This window comes from Rhinolophus sinicus, chromosome 3 (genome assembly GCF_057876585.1).
Source record: "Rhinolophus sinicus isolate RSI-liver-muscle chromosome 3, RSI-T2T, whole genome shotgun sequence".
Lineage (NCBI taxonomy): Eukaryota > Metazoa > Chordata > Mammalia > Chiroptera > Rhinolophidae > Rhinolophus > Rhinolophus sinicus.
Genome location: NC_142503.1, coordinates 190,321,877 through 190,343,072, shown reverse-complemented (window position 1 = coordinate 190,343,072; position 21,196 = coordinate 190,321,877). Strand labels below are relative to the sequence as shown.

At 44.4% G+C, this 21,196-nt stretch overlaps 1 protein-coding gene across 1 annotated transcript in view; it reads left to right on the top strand.

The window, feature by feature from the left end:
* The window catches only part of NRDE2 (NRDE-2, necessary for RNA interference, domain containing), a 36,323-nt gene that overhangs the window by 11,878 nt on the left and 3,249 nt on the right, over positions 1 to 21,196 (top strand). Inside the window, exons 3-11 of the mRNA XM_019744867.3 lie at positions 625 to 855; positions 3,823 to 3,972; positions 9,097 to 9,547; positions 10,391 to 10,796; positions 12,409 to 12,542; positions 14,863 to 14,983; positions 16,387 to 16,565; positions 18,593 to 18,979; positions 19,752 to 20,662. Of these exons, the coding sequence (XP_019600426.3) occupies positions 625 to 855; positions 3,823 to 3,972; positions 9,097 to 9,547; positions 10,391 to 10,796; positions 12,409 to 12,542; positions 14,863 to 14,983; positions 16,387 to 16,565; positions 18,593 to 18,979; positions 19,752 to 20,662 (2,970 nt within the window). The remainder of the gene's footprint in view (positions 1 to 624; positions 856 to 3,822; positions 3,973 to 9,096; positions 9,548 to 10,390; positions 10,797 to 12,408; positions 12,543 to 14,862; positions 14,984 to 16,386; positions 16,566 to 18,592; positions 18,980 to 19,751; positions 20,663 to 21,196) is intronic.

The window sequence follows — 21,196 nt, the reverse complement described above, 5'->3', positions numbered from 1 at the left end:
CTCTACCCAGCTTTGAAAGAATTTTGTTCTAGATCATTGAACTGAGAAATGAGCTCTCGCAAATATAGACTAGATGGTCTCATTAACATGATGAATCCCAGGAAGCCGTGTACTCGACCAGTGTAAGAAGCCGTTGGATATTGAGAATAGTTGATGCATGTAGGTATTTCTGTAATGAGGAAGGGCTCATTGTAACCTTTGAGAGCAAGGACCAGAATTAAAGCCTGTTTGTTTGTTTGTTTGGGGGATTTTGTTTTTGGCATTAAGGACATGCTGGTATAATACGTAGGACTGAAAGTAAACCTTTTATAACGTTGCTTTTAAATATACTGTAGTTGATAAAATAACTGATAGATTACTTTCATTTTTAAGTGTATAAATATGAAAGTACAGGTTTAGAAGCTATTAAAATTAGAATTTCTTCACCTGGTTTAATTTTAGATCCAACTCTTACATCTTTCAGGTGAATTGTAATCCAGGAAGATACTGTATAATATAGGGGCTAATAGTCTGTGTGCGCATTTTTAGAATTTCCTTTTACGTATTTGTTTATTTGATTATTCATTTACATATTATTTTCCCTAATTCTCTTCTGAAAATTCTAATGTTGATTTTCCCAAACAGGAGTCCTCTGAAGTCAGAGCCTTCAGATGAAAGCGACACTAACGAAAAGCTCAAACAAACAAGCAGAAAAAAGAAGAAAGAGAAGAAGAAGAAAAGGAAGCATCAACACCACAAGAAAACCAGGAGAAAACATGGGCAGTCAAGTAGCAGTGGCTCTGAGCTCGACACTGATTCTGAAAAGGACCAGCCTTCCAGAAGCAGAGACAGTAAAAAAGAATCAGAGAAAGTGAAGTAGGTTTTCTGTCCTCCCAGACCTATGATATTTTCAGTCTGTAATTTTCCTCCCTCGATTACTGCCACGGGTTAGACATTTAAATGATTATTTAACTCATTATTTAATTCCACTCAATCAAAATGGAGTCAATAAAAGTCTCAATAAAGTTGGGAATAAAAATAGAGTTCTACTATTAGGTCAACATAAAAAAAAAACCAAAAAAACAAAAAACTTGCATTAAAAAGGTTAGGGCCATGATTTAATTTGAGAAATGTTAATTAGGCACAGAAATGACTCTGTCGGAATCTGATTTAGAGAAAAACTCTGGGATTTTTGACAGATGGCAAGTGTGCCACACGTGGGTCTATGGGCTAGTTCACGATACAGGTAAAGGTTCCATCTGTGGGGCTATTGGCTTCCACACTTACAAAGAGTAAGAGAAAGGTCTCCTCTCATGATGTGTCTTCTTTTCAGTCACGCGCGTTACCCCCCACTCTTTGGTTAAGATTCATATGGCACCTAAAACAGTCATTGGCTTTGTCTTTCTTTCACATTTGTTAGAACTGCGGGGCTGGAGGTGTAGACTAGCTCGGAACCACAGTATTTCCTTTCCTTGGGGCCTTTATTTCTCCCCACATTGTGTGCTGCTGTCTACCTGGAGTATATCCCAGTCACTATAGGAGGGTGACAGGCAGGCGCTGAGATAGCTTTTCCTCTGCTCAGTCTGACTTCCTGCTCCATAGGGAGGGAGGTGCTCTGCCCAGGGCTGGGACAGTCGGCATACGGTGAAACTACTTGGATTATTCCTCATTTAACTTTCGTTTTCTTTGTTCACGTGGTCTAGAAGAGAGAAAATGGAAGTACCTGTCCAAGACATACTTAAAACAAATTAGTACTGTTAAGATTTTGCGGGCTCTTCAGGGGTTGTGTGCTTGGAAGTCCCACTGATGTCAGTGGGAGCTCTGTGTTGGAGGACGTCTGGAATCTTCCCCCGAGAGTGTCCACCGGAGAGGCAGATACTACCATCTCCTGGGTCCTTCTGTGTCTGAGCAGTTGGGAGAACGCTGCAGGCCTCTGGCTCAGAGGATGCAGATTTCTTCAGCCCTCTGTATGTTCCAGGTGTTATACCGGTAACCCAGACATGCTCTAGGAGGATAAAATAAAGGGGGCAAGCAAAATGGTTTTGAATTTGACTGAATTTATGTGGGTGGGAACCATGTTTGCTTCCCTTGCCATTCACTGTACCCCCCAGTCTTGGCGCAGAGCCTGATACATAATAACATACATGGCTGACGTTTTTGTGGTGTAAATGAACAAATGAATGAAGGTATTGACATTATTGATATTCTTGCTTTTTTGTATGTCTTCAAAGAAGACTGTATTAATCGTTATATCTTCTGGAAACTCACCTTTAGCTGCTTGTCCTTTTCTATAGCCGAGGAAAGGAAGCTTTAAAGGATTTCCTAACTGAGGTAGAAACCACCATTAGAACTTGAAAGATAGTTATTTTCAGCCTGTGCTTAACCACGTCAAAGGTGATCTTTGCAGCCTCTGGGTGGTTTTGTGATCCAGACAGCATGTTTCAGTTTGTTGATATTTTGCGGAGTATCCCTGATACGATCAAGGTAGAGTGTTGTTGTCTTTCTCTTTTACTTTCTTAGTATTAACTTCTGAGTCTCTTCCTGGGAAGACACCTGGAAGAATTGTTTGTTTCCATATTGACCAGGACTAAGTAAGATATTAGTGAGTTGTGAGTCTTTCCACGATGTCAGGAAAGTGGGTTTATGGGGGGTGATGCACCATGTGGCTCTCTATTTCAGGGTGATGGAAGGACGATTTCCCCAGAGGCTACAGTTTCTAACTGATCTTCCTTTCCTAGGATGACCTCTCTTCACCTTCAGGTAGAGGCAGCTCCTTCCTTGCAAACAGCCCAGACCACATCCGCCTCCTGACCTCAGTACCCAATAGAGGAGGGGTGAGGGCTTGTTTGCTCCCCAGGCGGTGGTCTGCAGCTGGCCCTTCCTTTCTTTTCCCCCCCAAGTTGGCTTCTCATTTCTTTCTGGAATGTATCGATCTTTCCCTCCCTTCACTGCCCCTTTCCTGGGCAGATACCCCTCCACAGTTGTTCTGAAGGGGAATGTGTTAAAATCCCATGTATTTTAACCTGAGGTGTGTCATTCAAGAAATATGTATTGAATAGCTACTTTGTGTCCCTGAAATACCATTCCCTTGTATTCCCACCCAAGAATGATTTAGAAGCCTGCAGAATCTTTATTTATTTGGCCAGAGGTAAAAGATGGAACAACAGTTAATGGCTGTTTTGATCACGTTGGCGGCTTCTTGTGTCAGCAGCATAATGAACTGATTTTCTTTAGACGTGGAAAGATGTTAGATTCCAGAAAATCCTTCCCTCCTTCTCACTTGACTCGGAGGGGAGTAGTTCCATTTGTATCTGGCTAAATAAGGGTCTTGTCTTACCAGGGCTCTCTCTGCCCTTTGTGTAGGAGGTCGATAGATAGAGGCAAAATACTGTCCACAGAGCCCAGACTAGGAAAACAAGCTTTAGGCCAGGCCTAAGTAGAACCATGCTTTTGTTGTTGTTGAGTTGGAATAAATTATCTGAGAACTTTCAAATAAGGTGAAGTAAGGGCAACCGACTTTTTTTTTTTTTTTTAAGAAAACTTGTTTGTGGATTTATTTGAAATCCAAATTACAATCATTTCAATGAAATACTTAAAAGGAACACCTGTGTCCCTCAGGTTACTTTCTGAGACGACCTCATTTTTTGGTAATGTGCTGCTTAGTGTCGACAATTTTTGCTTTATATTTTAAAACCTTTTTTTTGGAGCAGGGGTCCTCTGCAAAGTGATGCTGTGTGGAGTTTGTAATGTTTAACTTTTATGTTTCTGAAAATGTGAAATATGTAACTGGAAGGTTTCTAAGTGCCGCTCCCTTTTTCTTCTTCACCTTCTTTTGTCCCACAGTCAAGAAAATGCTGCTGCTGCTGATGTTGGACGTTGCTTTATTTGGCTTGAGGACATTCAGGCTCTGACAGGAGAAACCTTCAGAACAGATAAGAAACCGGATCCTGCAAACTGGGAGTATAAGTCGCTCTACCGAGGAGATATAGCAAGGTATCCATGTCTATCCCTGGTTTTCACTGGTGGGAAGTAACTTCTCTCTCCTGCACTCTCTGCCTGTCTGTCCCTCCTCCCCTTTATAGATTCTGGTGGGCGTAAATCCATTGCCAAGTTGTTTAGGCATATGTCTTATCTCATGTTCTAAAATGAAAATTTAAACCTTGAGAACAGGATCCAGGTCAGATTAATCTTATTTACCCATGGTGCTTGGCACAGCCTGGCATAATAGGTGTTCGATAAATATTTGTTGAATGAATGAATCTAAAAATACCTTGAGATAATTGTGACAGAGTATCTGGAAAACATTTGCTCTAATCCATATGTAATTTTAAAAAGTTTTGAAAGCCTTTTATTTATCCAGTGCCCAGGTATGCCATTTAAAAAATGACATTAAATGGTAGTGACTTTTTCAAAATGTTTCCAGCATCCATCACCAGATTATCATAAAAATAGGTGATGGTATTTGTTTTAGTAATGAATTTAAACTTTTCTCCTCTAATCTGTCAATCATAAATATTTGAATACTTATTAAAGCCTTTAGGCACTTAGTACTTTGTAAGACACTGTTGGGAACATAAAGAACAATAATACACAATGTCTGTTCCTAAACACCTTACAGGCAATGAAAAGGGAAGGTAGAGAATCATGGAATAAAAGGCCGAGAGGAGACCTTGAAGATCATTATTTTTTATAGACTAATTACCTTTTAAAATAAATTTCAGTTGCCATCACTTTGCTGCACCTCCAAATTGTAATTATGTTTTCACTCATCATGACCTTATACCTCACCACATAAGCAATTCCAACAAAAAATTCCTGTCTGATGAGTACTGATCAAAAATACCGGATACAAACCCGTTATTTTTCAGTGCACATTTATATCTATGTACTATCTACTAAAATCTCATGGCTGAGAGTAAATGACTGTCATGTTTAAAATTTATTCATATATTTTAAAGTTATTGAGTACTCCCTAAAATCTTGTTTGGTTTTCCAGGCCAGCTGAGTGTAGTGCTGCAGGTGTGGTAGAAACCCAGCAAAAGATGGGAGGCCAGCAAATGCTGATTGGGCAAGGAGTGTGTGCCACGATCTGGCTCGTTCTTTCACTTAGGTTCTCACGGCTGCTCCGAGAGGAGGAGAGCACTCCCATTTTCTGAATGAGGAAACAGAACCTCAGGAAGGTTCAGTAATTTCTCAAGGTCACGCAACCAGGAACCTGCGTTTCTCTGACTTGAAATGTTCTCTCACTGTCCACAGATAAAGATGAGACCGGTGGTGTGGCAGGACATTTTCTAGATTGGGAAACAGAGGACTCCGGTTCTCATTCTGACTTTGCCATTTATGGGTAACGTAATCCCAGCGAACCACTTAAGCTGTTGGAGCCTCTGTTTCTTCCCTTGTAGGTTGGGAATTGTAACTCTCGCTGTGCCATACTCTCAAATATCAGAATTACTTTATGTGGAATTAGAAATGGGCGTGCAAACATAAAGGGTTATTATTTAGTAATGGATGAGAAAAGGAAGCAGTTGTTAATGACGAGTGGCTCTTGAGCCTCTGCTAATGAATGGCCCAGACCTTAGAAAGAAGGATTGGAAACAACTTCGTTACGCTGCAAAGATGCTGGTCTGAAAGGCGTAGGGCATGAGTGGCATTTCCTAGTAGTTTCTAAAGTTTAAGCGAGGTAAGTCTTGCCTGCATTAATACCCGGACGACTGGTCGTGTCCAGGTCTAGGCAGGTGTTGATCCCAGGGCCCTCTGAGCTGGTCAGAGTGAGGTGGGGATAGTGTGTCAGGTCTGACCTTTCACCTCTGAAGAGGGACACGGACACACCAAGAGCTTTGAGAGGAGGGTGAACAGGTGACTTGGCTGGCACCCACGTGAGGACTCGATGAGGCTTACGGATGTTTGGCCCGCAGCAGGGCTGTGGTCATTGTCTTTGAAGCTTTGTCGGGCTGTCCTTTGGAAGGTGGGTTGGCAGTGTCCTGTATAACTGAGGACCGTGTGTGGCAGTACTGGGCAGTCAGATTTGGCTCAGTGTAAAAGCAGACCTGGGGGCGTGAGCACTCAGTGCTGTGGTGTGTGTGGGAGATTGTGGTGAGCGGGGTAGGTTCTAAAGTTAGTGTGTAACAGTCACAACGACCTTTGGAAAACTCCTTCGGACTAATATACTATCTGTCCGTGAAGTTCAGCTCCGTCAGTTTTTTCTCCATTTTTGGAATGGATTGTTGTTTCTTTGGCTATACACCAGATTAAATAGTTGGCTTATGTTTAGGAGCCAAGTTTTAAGATAAGAATAGTTTAAACTTATCTAGCCCTTACTATATGGATGAGGATTTTACATATAATTACTTTTTGGATCATCCGAGCAATTCTGTGACATAGGTACCATTATTATCCCCGTTTTACAGATGAGGAAACTGTGACACACACGTGTGTGTGTGTTTGTTTTTTAAATAACTAGATCAAGGTCACAGTCACAGTTAGTACATGTTGGAGTTGGAATTCGGACCCAGGCAGTCTGGCTCCATGAGAGGGATATGCGAATTGAAGTCCTTGAAGGAAAGACCATTTTCTGTTGCCCAGCCCAGCTCGCTGTGGGGGTCAGACTCACTCAGTGAATTCAGGGCAGAATTAGGTGCTTGATTGAAATACCCTCTTCTTCTTTTTTTCTTTTTTCTTTGTTTTTTATTTTAATTTTGGTGGCCAAGTGCCTATAGCTGAATTCATTTAAATTAAATGTCTACATGTTATTTACTGAACCTCCGAAATGTGGGTTCCTACTTTTGAAATTATTCAAGTGAAGACTAGCTGATTATTTAATAAGGATTTCATAGGATAAATGCCTTGATTTGGGGGAATGTTACAGTCTAGGTCATGTCCAGTTATTAAGATTCTATGATAACTGATAAATTGGCTACAACCTAAATGTCCAACAATAGGGAAATGGTTAAATAAATCATGGCACACTCCCTCTAATGGACCAGTTTGAAGCCAATAAAAATTATACATTTTTAAGACTACTGATATGTGGAAATGCTTAAAAGTAGGGAGGAAAGCCTGACGCTATATTATCAACTATTTTAATACAGGATATGTGTGTATACATATAAATACATACATACACACATACCTGAAAATAGATGCTTACTAATACAGACTGGTAAGACCAGTCAGGAAACATTTTTTAAGAGATTATATGAATATCTAAAATACTGTTCATTTTTAGTGAAAATAAAATAGTAATTAAAGAGAACAAAACTAATTTTTTTACTTAAAATTTGTTCCCTAGGGAATGAGAGGCTTATTTAGAGTTCTTGTAGCACGGTTTTGTCTCATCAGCTGTTTAAGTTGTTTTTGACCCATAAATGGAATGGAGCGAGATTATCGTGAGGCAGTCTAGGGCGAGTTGGGAGACAGGATGACAAGAAAAGGCTTGAGAGACGACTCGTACACGTATGTGAGACTCGTACATCCATCAACCCGTCTGATTTTTTGATGCATTTCCAAGTAAATTGCCCACGTCATACAGTTACCCCCAAATACTTCAGCATGTGTATCATTAACTAGAGTCCAAAATTTTAGTTTTTTTTCTTTTGATTGAAAGTTTACATACAATGTAATATGCAAATCTTCATTTGCTGATTTTGACAAAGGCGTACACCGAGATAACCCAGACCTCTATGAAAAGACAGAACATTACTGTGACCCCAGAAAGCGTCCTCATGCTCCTTGCCTGTCAGTCCACACCCCAGCTCCCCAGAGGCAATTACCATCAATTAGTTTGATCTGTTCTAGAACTTCATATAAATGGAATCATGTAATGTGTACCCGTTTATGTGTGTGGCTTCTTTCACTCAGCAGAAGGTTTCTGAGCTTCATCCATGTGGTGGCATTTATCAGTAGTTTGTTCCTTTTCACGGCTGTAGTACCCACTGTGTGGCCATACCACTGTTTGTTTATTCATTCTTCTGTTGATGGACAGATGGACTCTTTCTGGTATTTGGCTGTTATTAATAAAGCTTCTGAGAGCATTTGTGCCCGAGTCTTTGTGTACACTTGTGGTTTCCTTTTTCTTGGGTAAATACTTAGGTGTAGAATTGCTGGGTCAGAGGGTAGGTCTATGTTTAGTTTTTTAAAGAAATTGCCAGACCTTTTCCCACAGTGATAGTACCAGTTTATATTCCCATCAACAACATATGAGAATCCTGGTTATTCCACAGATTACTCACCAGCATTTGGTATTGTCAGTCTTTTATTTCAGCGGTTTGGGTAGCTATGTATCTCCTTGTGGTTTTAATTTGCATTTCTTTGGTGGACTAATAATATTGAAGACTTTCTCATGTGCTTTTTTGGACATTCATGTTTTCTTTTGTGAATTCTGTTCAGATCTATTGCCTGTTTTTTAATTGGGTTGTTTATATAATACACATACAGAAAAGTGCGCAGTTTTCCTTAGCTTTTGCGCAGATGTTCATTCAGTGGTCATGTGTCTGTAACTCTGGGGACGCCTGCATGTTCCATAAAAGCGTTTCAGAACCCAGCCTCTTTTCCTTTAGAGTAGAAAATAGCCAGATGTAATTTTATTTGACATACTTTGTTTCAGGATTAAAAAAAGAATCTTAGACCTATATGTTGTCTTTTGAAGTAGGGACACAGGACACTACTGAGGAAAAGGGACTGCCCTAGGAGACAGATGACTCAGTGTCACCTAAGGTCTCAGTGTCCTTATTCAGGAATAGTCTAAAAGAAGGGGTGATGATTTCCGCCTTGCCTGTCATATACGCTTGTGACGATCAAATGACGTGACGTATATGACAGTACTTTAACTACAAAGCTCCAGGAAAATAGAAATTCCTAAGATCTGAAAGACAGGTGTGATCTTAAATTCATGAGGCATTACCGAACACTTGAAGTGCTAGAGGAATAAGTCAAACAGGCAGAAAAAGTTAATTGCTTATCCTCCTATTTCTGTAAATAGAAGCAGTTTGAAGGTAAGGGGAATTTGAATATGTGAGTTGTGAGCTCTCATGACGAAGGTTTAAGTCTGATGAGCCTTCACTCGTTCAGAGCTGGCGCACAATATTCCCTCAGTAACTTTCTCTCTTTTTCAAATATCAGATACAAGAGGAAAGGAGACTCCTGCCTTGGCATTAACCCTAAGAAGCAGTGTATATCCTGGGAAGGGGCTTCCACAGAAAAGAAGCGTTCCCATAAGCACGTCGAGCGCTATTTTACGAAGAAGAATGTGGGATTGATGAAGGTTGACGGAGTTGCCATCAGCAGAAAAACCGAACCTCCCTCCTCTGAGCCAGTCTCGTTTATCCCCATGACGGGCTCCGACGATGTGGTTCCTTCTGTTACAACCTGGTTGAACCCGCTGGGGATCTATGATCAGTCCACCACGCAGTGGTTACAAGGACAGGGTCCTTCGGAGCAAGAGTCAAAGCAGCCGGACTCACAGCCAGACAGAGAGAACGTGCTTCTCAAGGCCAAGGTGGAGGAGTTCAACAGGAGGGTTCGGGAGAATCCGCGGGATATTCAGCTGTGGATGGCGTTTGTGGCTTTCCAGGTAAGGGTGGCTGTCCCAGCTCTCTTACCTTACTCAGCACGACAGCCCTCGTTCTGGGCAAACCCATGTACTCCGTGGCACTTTTTGAGCTCCTGTAAGGAACTCTGGCACTGAGCATAGAGTATGGCCAGTGCCCTGAGATTGCCCAGAGCTCACTGAGGAAGACTGACGTGGGGGAATAAATGCAGTGGCTGCAAATGCTTTAATGTGTGGTTTGGGGCGGGACTTGGAAGCGACTTGCCATAGAGAGTCAGAAAGGGCTCCAAGAGAAGGTGACCTCTGAGTAGAATCTGGAAAGAACAATAGATGCTCACCAGGCATGGAGAGACGTTTGTGAAGTACAGACGGGACTCGCAGAATGCACAGAACTGCGAAAGAGAAGGGGCTGCTCGTTAAATTACCTAATTAGCGTTGTGTGCTCCCTTTCTAAAATATGTGGATTTGTCTTAGTTTCACTTACTTTGTTTTGAACCACTTACACAACTATATTTTGTCCCACATTGGGTTGTTTTAATGATAAAGTTGACTCTTCAGAAAAGGTTTCCAAGGCATCACATGCCAGGGGTTCATAAATCTAAGTTTAAAATGACCAAGAGTAGACAGGTAAATCAGGTGAAACAAACACGAGATCAAACATACTCGGTGACACAGGCATCCTGGGAATGGAGTTTCCGTTAAAAGAAATTGTGATAAACCAGTGGTTATCAAGAAAGTCTGAATAGCAATTCATTTCGAGAGGTGGGAAACCCTTTGGGGCTTGCAAGTAACTCTGTGAGCAGTGTTAACATTCTGAGGCTTCCCCAGTTCCCTTTGCGTTTGTAAATCGGTGTCTTTGTTGTTGAGGATGAGGTCATGAAAAGTCCGGGCCTGTATGCCATCGAGGAAGGGGGGCAGGAAAAGCGGAAGAGGTCCCTGAAGCTCATTCTGGAGAAGAAGCTGGCCATCCTGGAGCGGGCCATTGAAAGCAACCAGAGCAGCGTGGATCTGAAACTCGCCAAGCTGCAGCTCTGCACCGAGTTCTGGGAGCCCTCCACGCTGGTCAAGGAGTGGCAGAAACTGATATTCCTACATCCCAACAACACAGCCCTTTGGCAGAAGTACCTTTTATTTTGCCAGAGCCAATTTAGCACCTTTTCAGTATCAAAAATTCACAGTCTTTATGGAAAGTGCTTGAGTACTTTGTCTGCTGTGAAGGATGGCAGCATCCTGTCCCACCCTGAGTTGCCTGGCACCGAAGAGGCCATGTTTGGTAAGGAGGAGCTGACCCAGATCTATTTCCGTGGGAGGAATTATACTTTTGGCTTTAGGTGAAAGTGAAGATTTATTTTAGAAAAGTCTAAATTGATAAAACTGGTAAATTGATAAAATTGATTAATCAAGCAAAAGAACGATTGTGACTCCTTTTGACCACAATAGTTTCGCCCGCTCCAGCTTCTTGGTGGGGGAGTGGGAAGGGAGGCGGGGACATCAGAGCCAGTGGAGTTAGGAAAGGACCACGGACCAGAAGTTCCAGCTTTTCTGCTTATTAGCCCGGGAAGCACAGGCTTTGGCTGTGGGCGTTCTTATCCATTGAGAGGCCTGTACTGCTTGTCACACCCAGTTCTAAGGTCCCAGGCGACATGTTTGCGGAGTGCCCTGACTGACTGGAAATCGTTGCATAGATATATAGGTTAATGATATTATTATCCTGTTAACATTTTGCTTGTTTTTAAGGAGGGCGCAGCTCACAGTGGCCCATGTGGGGATCGAACCCGCAAGCTTGGTGCTACCAGCAAGCACCACACTCTAACCAACTGAGCTAACCGGTCACCCCTCTGTTAACATTTTTGATGTGTCCCAAAGGAGCCTAGCATATAAATTTGGTCCGGTAATGAGATACCAGAGGCAGCATGTTATGCAGGAACTGGAGAGTATCATTCTTGGCTTGAATCCTGCCTGGGTGTGCCCTTCGTTGGTTCTGGTATGACCTTGGATAGGTCCCCTAATCTGTTTGAACTCCAGTCTCTTCCTCAGCAACAATAGTGTAATACCTGATTTACAGGATTATTGTGTGCATTGCGATACTATATGGTGAGTCTAGCTCGGTGCCTGGCACACAGCACCCATTTATTTGATCAAACCCTGCTGTTACTATTAACTTCTAAAGATACAAATATATTGCTCTAGAACTAGTAAGCCTTCACCTCCCTGACATAAAGAGCCTCATATTTGATAACATTTGTGATATGCTCAAATAGCTTAATGTTGCTAAATGGAATTGTACCACAGTTAAGACAAAGTGAAATTTTCAAACGTGGAACCTTGGTTTACAGGCTCAGATGATGAAAATTGCTGTTAAATAATGCCATCTAGTGATTAATTGAGTACAGATCTTTGCTGTGATTTAAAGAAATCTACTACGCCATCCTTTGCCTTAGAATTTTTCTTGTAATAATGAGCTTGTAGTGATGACCAATATCCAGACCAGCCTCTTGCCTTATGTTTATGTAACGTATATAGTTTTATCGTTAATATTTCTATTCTGTGATGGTCTCATATGAAAGTTAGAGTTGGGGTGGCCGGTCAGCTCAGTTGGTTAGAGCGGGCAGATAATAACACCAAGGTTGCTGGTTCGATCCCCACATGGGCCACTGTGAGCTGCGCCCTCCTTAAAAAAAAATAAAGTAAAATAAAAGTTAGAATACATGTGACTTGTTGGGAATCCTTTCAAATCAGGACATGGAGGCATCACAGCTTTGAAAAGACAACAGTAATTTCAGGGAGAAGATGTGCTCGGTGTTTCACTGTATGTTTTTAGACCTTACGTTCCTTCCCTTTAACGGTGTTAACCAGGCTTCTTCCCCTTCGCTCCCTGCTGGCAGCACTCTTTCTTCAGCAGTGCCACTTCCTGCGCCAGGCTGGCCACTCGGAGAAGGCTGTCTCTCTGTTCCAGGCCATGGTTGACTTCACCTTCTTCAAACCTGACAGCGTGAAAGATATGCCTACCAAAGGACAGGTACTTCTCAGCTCTGCTTGCGTGTGTGCGCTCCCCTTCCTTCCCTCCTCCCTTCCGTCCCTCCCTCTTCCCCCCTTCCTCTCGCTCCACCCCTCCTTCTCTCTCTCCTGTGGATTATGGGACTTGATGGTAGTATTTTTAAAATACCATATCCTCCTTTGTATTAGTCCTGCTGAGGATTGTTTCTCAGCAATATTCTGGCAATCCAAGGAAAATTCCATAATAAAAGTAGTGAAACACGGAGAAATCAAAGAAGATTGTCCCCCCACGCCCCCCAAATATAAACACTCACGTCCTTTTCTTTTTGTTACTTACTGCCCTTGTTTAAATGCTAGTTACCCCCACCAACCAGGGAAACAGTCATACCTTTTAAACCATGTGTCACTCTCCCCTACCTTTGTGCCTCTGAATCTGGGTCTTGTGTCACTTCCCCAGTTAACCTTTCTGCTGGCTGAAATCTTTGCTGGAGTCTCAGGTGAAATGACACGTCAGCACCGATCTGAATTGGGGAGGGGTTAACCATTTAGATGACACGTGAACATCGCCAATATCTGTGATGTGAAGCAATAAAAATATCTTATCATAGAGCTATCCCTGTAAGAAACCTTCTTTTCCCTTTTTCCACTAAGAAAACTCAGTTTCCTACTCTGCAGAGAGGGTCTGTTGGAAGATGGGTAGGATATCTGAATTAATGGCCACTTTTAGAGGCCTTTCTTGAGAGGCTAAGGTCTCCATCTTGTGGAATTTTCATGAATTGCCTGTAAAGACTATTTTTATCTTTTTTATTCTAGACAAAATTGGGTTAAACAATATTGGTTAATATTGGTGTAACTGATTATTAGTACAATAAGCCAGGCAACAAAGTTATTTTGAGACGTGCTTTGCTATCTTAAGAATATGCTGAGCGACAGAACTGATTCTTAGCCAGCTCTGGAGCCAGGGGAGGGTGGTTGGGGGGTGAGAAGCAGAATCGCCTGCATGCCCCCCCTTTGCTGACACTCACAGTGTGGTGACAGCAGTTGCTCATGGGGGTGGCGTGGCCCAGGCTGCGATCCACACTCTTGAGGTGTTAAATACTAACAGCACATATAATTGCAAAGTATTTACCTGACAACGTGGAAATAAAGCTTTCTATTCAGTGACAGTCCACATCTGTATAATGAGACATTGCTACCATAAACATAGTAGTATAACATGAAACAGGCAGTCTGGTATTACTGGTCTGTGTTTCTGGGGAATAAATAAATTGGTTATAACCATTCATCACACTTTAAAAAAAACCAAAAACCCTTCTTTTCCTTGAGTGCACTTTCTTCCATCCGTCTTATAAGAGCCAAACCTGTAAAGAGGGAGGGTAGTCTTCCCACTTCCCTTCACTCGGAGTCCAGGGCCCACGGCGGGACGGTCACCCTGCCCTCCCTTGGCTCTCCTGGACCATCCTCTTCCTGGCGTGGGAAGCACTCCCAGGGGCTCAGGCTGGGTAACCCTGTGGCTCCTGGCCCGTGCTGTGCCCGAGGGAAGCCTGCTCGTCCTCCTCAAAAGGGTTCTTACAAAAGCGGTCGTTGAGTAAGTTACCGGCTCACTTTTACTGTCCTAGTCGTCAGTTGATAACCTGTTCGTTGCTGCGATCGCATTCTGTTCCCACGTGCCATTATTTATTGCCACAGAACTGGTTTCACACACTGCTGAGCTAATGTCCGCATGAATGAGGGAGGGAGTGTGCCCAGGGGACCAGGCTGGAACATGCAGACCTTCTTACTCATGGGGTGGCTGCCGTGTTCGGCTCGGTGCCGACAAGCATGTGCTGGGTCCCTACTGTGTGCTGAGCCCTAGGCCAGGTATAAGGACCGTGCGGTTAGTTGAGATGCACCCATGTCCTCAAGACCTCAGAGTCTGACTTCAGGTATTAGTCAGGGGTCCCAGTGGCAGAGGAGCTGGCAGTGCCCCTGTCCTCTGTTAGACTGGCCTGCCAGGGTCAGAACTGGGAACCCATTCCTCTCCTACCCTTCTCGGTGACCTCGGCCAGTCTTGTTGGAACCTAATCTTGGAAGTGTCATCCCATCCCTTTTTGCCATATTCTGTTTGTTAGAAGTCGTCACGGGGTCCAGAGAGTTGGGGGGCTGTTGTGGAAGCTGCCTCTCACACTAGATAATTTTATTTTCTGTTTGGAGGTGTGGATCATAAATCCACTTCAAGGACTGATGACAGGCAGGATTTCAAGAATCACAAGCCCCTCTGAGGCCAGTCAGCACTGATTTTGCCCAGTGACTCAGCAGTTTGGCACAAGCAAGGCTCATCTCCATGTTTTACACCTGAACAGGTAGAATTCTTTGAGCCCTTTTGGGACAGTGGAGAGCCCCGGGCCGGGGAGAAGGGCGCCCGAGGCTGGAGAGCATGGATGCACCAGCAGGAGCGGGGCGGCTGGGTGGCCGTCAGTCCAGGTGAGGCGTCTGTCAGCGTGCGCGTGCCCTTTGCTTCTGGGATTTGGTTTTACAGCTTCGTGGTTATTTGTTTATATGTACAGGCCATTTATCAGTAATGTAAGAACTTTGTACAAACATCAAACTGTCAGAAATACATGAAGTAGATGTCCTGGGAGAATAGACTGTTTCTTTTTTCTTAGAACCTTTAAAATGAGCCACCCCCATCCCTTCAGTACGTAATGCTTTGAGGGTTTCAGTTTTTTACCAGGGGAAGTTATGTTTCCTTTTAGGGGCTACTCTTGAAGTAATCTTATTACTAATCCCACCCTCATGTTAGTGTGTATTTGAGAGTCTTTTTGTTTTCTTCGCAATGTTCAGATCCTTTGGGAAATGCTTGCTTTTTTAGGAATATTATAAAATAATTATTAACTAGCATTTATATAACTGTCATTCTAAATAATCCCGATGTACTTTCCAGATTCACACTCTAAATCAGCACTGTCCAATGGAAATACCATTCAAGCCACATATGTAACTTCACATTTTCTGGTAGCCACATTACAAAAGCAAAAAGAAACAGGTGGAATTAATTTTTCTACTTGTTTAACCTATCATATCAAAACATTAACATTTCAACACGTAACCAATATTGAAACACTAATGAAGAATTTTACTTCTTTTTTTTCCATAGGAACTCTTTGAAATCTGGTGTGTATTTTTCCATTCATAGCACATCTCAGTTGAGACCAGCCTGCTAGGTACATGTCAGTGGCTGCCGCATTGGACAGTGCACCTCTTAGCTGTTCAGGAATTCCTTCACTGACTCGGGAGAAATAAAGTATAGGATATCTTGCGTTGAATATAAGTTATATTCATAAGGCCACTGGCTAAAACTTCTGATGACTTAAGAGAATCTAAACCAACAGTGTCATTGAATGTCATTTAGTATTCTAGAACTGTGTTGTGCAATGCAGTAGCCACTGGCCACTTGTGGCTATTTTAATTAAAATTAATTGAAATGAAATAAAATTAAAAATTCAGTTCTTCTACCAGCTCCATTTCGGGTGCCCAATAAGTCACGTGTGGCTGGTGGCTACCACGTTAGACAGAGAGACGGGACATTTCATCATCACAGAAGATACTGTTGGGCAGTGCTGTTCTAGAATATGTCATTCCCATTTTAGATGGTGTGATAACATTAAATCATTTGATTCCACCAGCTAATCGGTTTTTCCCTGGGCACTTGGCTGTGTTTATAGGCGAGTCCCTAAATGCCACTCAGTGTCCCGGGAGGCCGGGCCTGGGGCCCACCCATTTGCTCTTGCAGGCGTTGCCCACCACAGTAGCTGGCACGCACGTTGCTTGGGGGTTAGTGGCTTTATTTGCTGGTCACGTGAGCCAGAAGTGTTGTTCTTATCTAGATGACGACGACGACGATGACCCCGAGGGTGATGCACAGGAAATCAGAGACAAGACGCTGCCCAGGTGGCAGGTCTGGCTTGCTGCTGAGCGGTCCCGAGACCAGAGGCACTGGCGGCCGTGGCGCCCTGATAAGACCAAGAAGCAAACTGAGGAAGACTGTGAGGACCCCGAGAGGCAGGCAAGCACCCCAGCCCAGGAGGGAGGCCAGCGTGGGCTGCTCGCCTTCTCCCCATCCCCACTGGGCTTGGCGGAGCCAGAAGAAGGCTGCTGGGCGCTCTGTACTTGCCTGGCTTGGGAGATGCCAGCCCATTCCTCCCTGTTTATGGAAACTTCCCTCTTACCGAAAACCTGTGTGGGATTCTGTTGGCTGCTAGTGGTGTGGGCAGTTGGTTCCTGTCCTCAGACAGGCGCATCGGCTCTCGGTCACCCTTCTGCAGATGGCCCTCCAGGTTATCCAGTTACTTTTCCACATGGAAGCTTGGGGCTCAGGGTTTAAAAAGGCAGAATTACTGTCCCAGATTCTTTAGTTGTGTCCACTTTCCCCACCCTACTTTTATATCCTCCAAAATGTAGCAGATAGGTTTGACTCCAGAGCACGAGGGACAGGATGTAGAGGCCATACGGGGACAGTCTTGCTGGGCAAGGAACTGGTATTTGTAACCTGTGCACCAGGCACTCAGCTTACATGAGTTACCTGATTCACTGTTGCACTGCATGACCTGGTAGGTACATGCTACTCTGTGTCTGTCGGCCAGCAGCTCGGGAAGCTTTACATTAAAATAAAAGGAAGAGATTCCATTTTGATACCTGGAATTGACCCAAGTCCACTGGCTAACCGACTATGTTGCTTGGCATGTGACATGTTACAGGTACAGACAGAGGTTTTGACAGGAGCGAGGCTTGTGAGGTTGGTCGTCTGACCCTCCCTACAAGTTACGTGCCTTCAGGGTGGGGATTTTTGTCTGTTTTCTTCAGTGCGTGGACCATGCTTGCCCTTGGCGAGAGTTCAGTTAATATTCCTGGATGTTGAATGAATATGTGTTTGATGCTAGAGCTTCTATTCTAGGCAGAGGGGTCAATGTGAATGAAGGCCTCAGTGCCTGGAATGTTTGAGTGGGGCGGTCAGACAGGAATTAGGGCAGGAGAATTGGGAAAGGGGATCTCGGGGGCAGGAAAGAGGGGCCAACTTCCAGGGAAATCTCAGCTCTCTGGAATGCCCGGTGAGGGCACTGTCACGAGAGCAGTCTGCCTGTGAGCTCCCTTTCCTGGCTGAAGCTCAATGTTTAGGGGAGAGTGGGGTCTTTCTTGTGGTGTTTGAGGGTTTTAAAGTTCACGACACCCTTCCAGAAGCTAACTCTCAAGGCTCAGAATTTCGGCAGTTTTCCTGGAAGCTCATTTCTGGAGTAAACTACTGCTGTGAGTAGTTTCTTGTCACTTAGCTTTTTCTCTACTCAAAGCCTAGAGGAGAAAAGATTTCTGATTAATGGATGGTTTTGATTAGTTGAACCCCAGGTCATCCCTCTGATTAGAGCCACGAAGACCAATCAGATGAGCAGGACCTTGAGAAAAAGGGTAGTTTCCGTGCCTTACATTTTAAAGTTATTACATGCACTCAGCTACGAACATTTGCAGTTACCGTTAGGCTCTTATAATTGCTCTTAACATGGTCCTTTGCTCCTGGAGGATCCTTCTTATCTCGCAGCTGTTTATTTTTGAACAGATTTTCATTGCCTGAAGCAATTTTGGACAAAGAAACCACAAACTAATAAAGTTCTTTTCTTCTATCTTGAAAGAAAGTAATTTCACAATTGTAACTTATCAAAATAACTACAAAAGTGATGGTATATGCTTCCAAAGTGAATATGAGTCTAGACAGCCTACGACTCCATTAAGAGGCTTTGAAAGTTGTTGGCTGGAGCCTCCTCCCAGTGTCCCAGGCCTCCCTCCTCCTGCGAATTCCCAGGACGGTGAGAAGGCCAATAGCATTACAGGGCTCTCTCTGGGAGGCCTCTAGCTTTTTTGCATCTTGCAGAAACCCTAGCTCCCTCCTATCTGTTTAAAATTTAATTTGAATAATGGTGAAGCATTCTATACTCCTTTGAAAAGAATTGTGGGACAAATTGCGAAGGCTTTTTTGTTTGTTTGTTTGTTGGAGTAAATTAATAAACCTCCTGAATAGGTCCCTTTATTTGGTCTTTATTGCAGGTGTTGTTTGATGATATTGGCCAATCCCTAATCCGACTTTCCAGCCAAGAGCTTCAGTTTCAGCTGATTGCAGCCTTTCTGCAGTTCTTGGGTGTGCCTTCTGGGTTCGGCCCTCCAGCCTCCTGCCTCTATCTGGCCATGGATGAGAACAGCATCTTCGATAATGGACTTTGTGATGAAAAGCCATTGACTTCTCTCAACCTGTCATATTCTGGAGTCAGCTGTGTTGGCCGCACGGACCAGTTGGGCTGCCGGCGCTGGACCAGGGGTCACAACCGAGAGGGCGAGGAATTCATCCGTAACATTTTCCACCTTGTGATGCCTTTGTTTTCAGGCAAGGAGAAATCTCAGCTCTACTTCTCCTGGTTCCAGTACGAGATGGCAAAGGTAACCCCCAACTGCCTCTTCCCTGTGTGGGGACCTGTTTGCGTCCGTGTTTATAAATGGAACCACAGGCTCTTGGTCTTCAGGGTACTGGGCCCCAGGACCTCCTTCTTTGGGGACCCTAAAGGCACCGGGTGTGGCTGCCTGGTCTGAGGGGCCTCAGTGAAGAAGAGAACATTAGGAATGAATCCAGTTTTTTAGCGATTAGAGTGTTTATTGTGTTGATTTTTGTATTACCAGATGTCTGTGATTATATGAACAGTTAGTGTTAAGAACCGAGCTTACGCAGGGTTAGAGGACTTAGGGGCTTATTAAAATATTAGATAAAATAAACTGCTTACCCTGCTCTTTATAGCTGTCTGCTGGAAATTTATGTAGGCTTGCCTCTCCTGCCTTCTACCGGCCACCAGATAGTATTGGCTTCAACACTCCAAGCGCTGATGCTTTAAGCGCTGTTGCATACACCAGGTTGTAGTGTTAAAATAATGTCTGATACAATTTGGGGACCACCTCTCTTTGGAGAAGAACATTTGGAGTATATAAGCCTTGTTTATAGAAGTTTCAGATGGAAACCTGGATGTGCTTATTGTGGGGTACCTGTGGCCTTGGTAAAATGCTGATTGGTTTCCTGGCTCATGGAGCCTAAGTGCTTTCCAGACACGCGATGAAGGAAGGAAATGCAGACACCCCAGTGTGGCTTTCTCAAGTTGGCAGTAGAAAGGGATTGCTTTAAAATCACAGCTCTTGGAGTCATTCTTTTCTCTTTAACCTCTAGGTCATTTGGTGTCTACACACTAAAAACAAGAAGAGATTAAAGTCACAAGGAAAGAATTGCAAAAAACTAGCCAAGAATCTCCTTAAGGAGCCAGAAAACCGTAATAATTTTTGCCTCTGGAAACAGTATGCACATCTGGAGTGGTTGCTTGGCAATACAGAGGACGCCCGGAAAGTGTTCGATACAGCACTCAGCATGGCAGGGAGCAAGGATCACGAACTCTGTGAACTCAGTCTGCTTTACGCGGAACTGGAGGTGGAGCTATGGTCAGACCTCAGGGGCGCCCCCCCAGCCCGAGCTGTTCACATTTTGACCAGACTGACTGAGAACGGCTCCTATGGGCCCTTTACCGGGCCAGTGTTGGCCGTTCACATTCTGAAAGCTCGGAAGGCTTATGAGCATGCACTGCAGGACTGTTGGGGTGAGAGCCGCGTCTCCGATCCAGCTGCCCGTAGCCGCCTGACCAGCTTGGCCAAATGCTTTATGCTCTTCCAGTATCTGACTGTAGGCATCGAGGCTGCTGCGCGTGTGTACGAGCAGGTATTTGCAAAACTGAAGGGCCGTGATGCCCCTGAAGGCCGCGGCCTGGAGGACAGCGGCAGCCCCCCGAGTGTGGGCTGTGTCCTCGAGGCCGTCACACTGATGCACACGAGCCTGCTCAGATTCCACTCCAGAGTCAGTGTCTACCCTCTGGCTCCTCTGCGAGAGGCGCTCTCCCAGGCTTTAAAGTTGTACCCGGACAACCAGGCTCTTTGGAAGTCCTATGTGCAGGTTCAGAGTAAGTCCCACGATGCCAGTAAGACCAGGAGATTCTTCGATGCCATCACCAGGTCTACGAAATCCTTGGAGCCTTGGCTGTTTGCAATTGAAGCTGAGAAAATGAGGAAAAGACTGGTGGAAACGGTTCAGAGGTAATTACAGACCATCTTGTTCACGTGTCCGGTGCTGACAGAGCGCTTGCCATGTGCCCCGTCCTGCTAGGCCTCAGGAATCAGACATGAGTGTGGGCTGGTGCCTGGCACACCTACTGTGGGCATTTGGGGTTTTATAGGATAATGTATCAAAAGAGGAATAGGACACTTGCAGGGAGCACCATGTTGCAGAGAGGCTTCTGTGGCTCTTCGTAGGCCATGCCTTTTGGGATCTTGGGTCTTGCATGGTGCATGGTGGTGGCTGGCAGGCCTTCGGCTGTCTGCGAGGCTGTGCAGCAAAAGCGTCATGCTCTGGAGCAGGGTTCCAGACTCAAATCCCAGCCCTTCACTTAGCAGCCGTGTGACCTTGGACAGGTCACTTTACCTCTCTGTAGGTTCCCGAGAAGCAAGGAGTTGGTGTGTGACTTGTAGGCAGACTCAGTGTGCTGTAGAAGCCACAGAGTCCTGGGCACTGCCTTCCCTGGGCCTTGGAGGAGCCACATCACATCTGCACTCTGCACCCGCAGTGCCCAG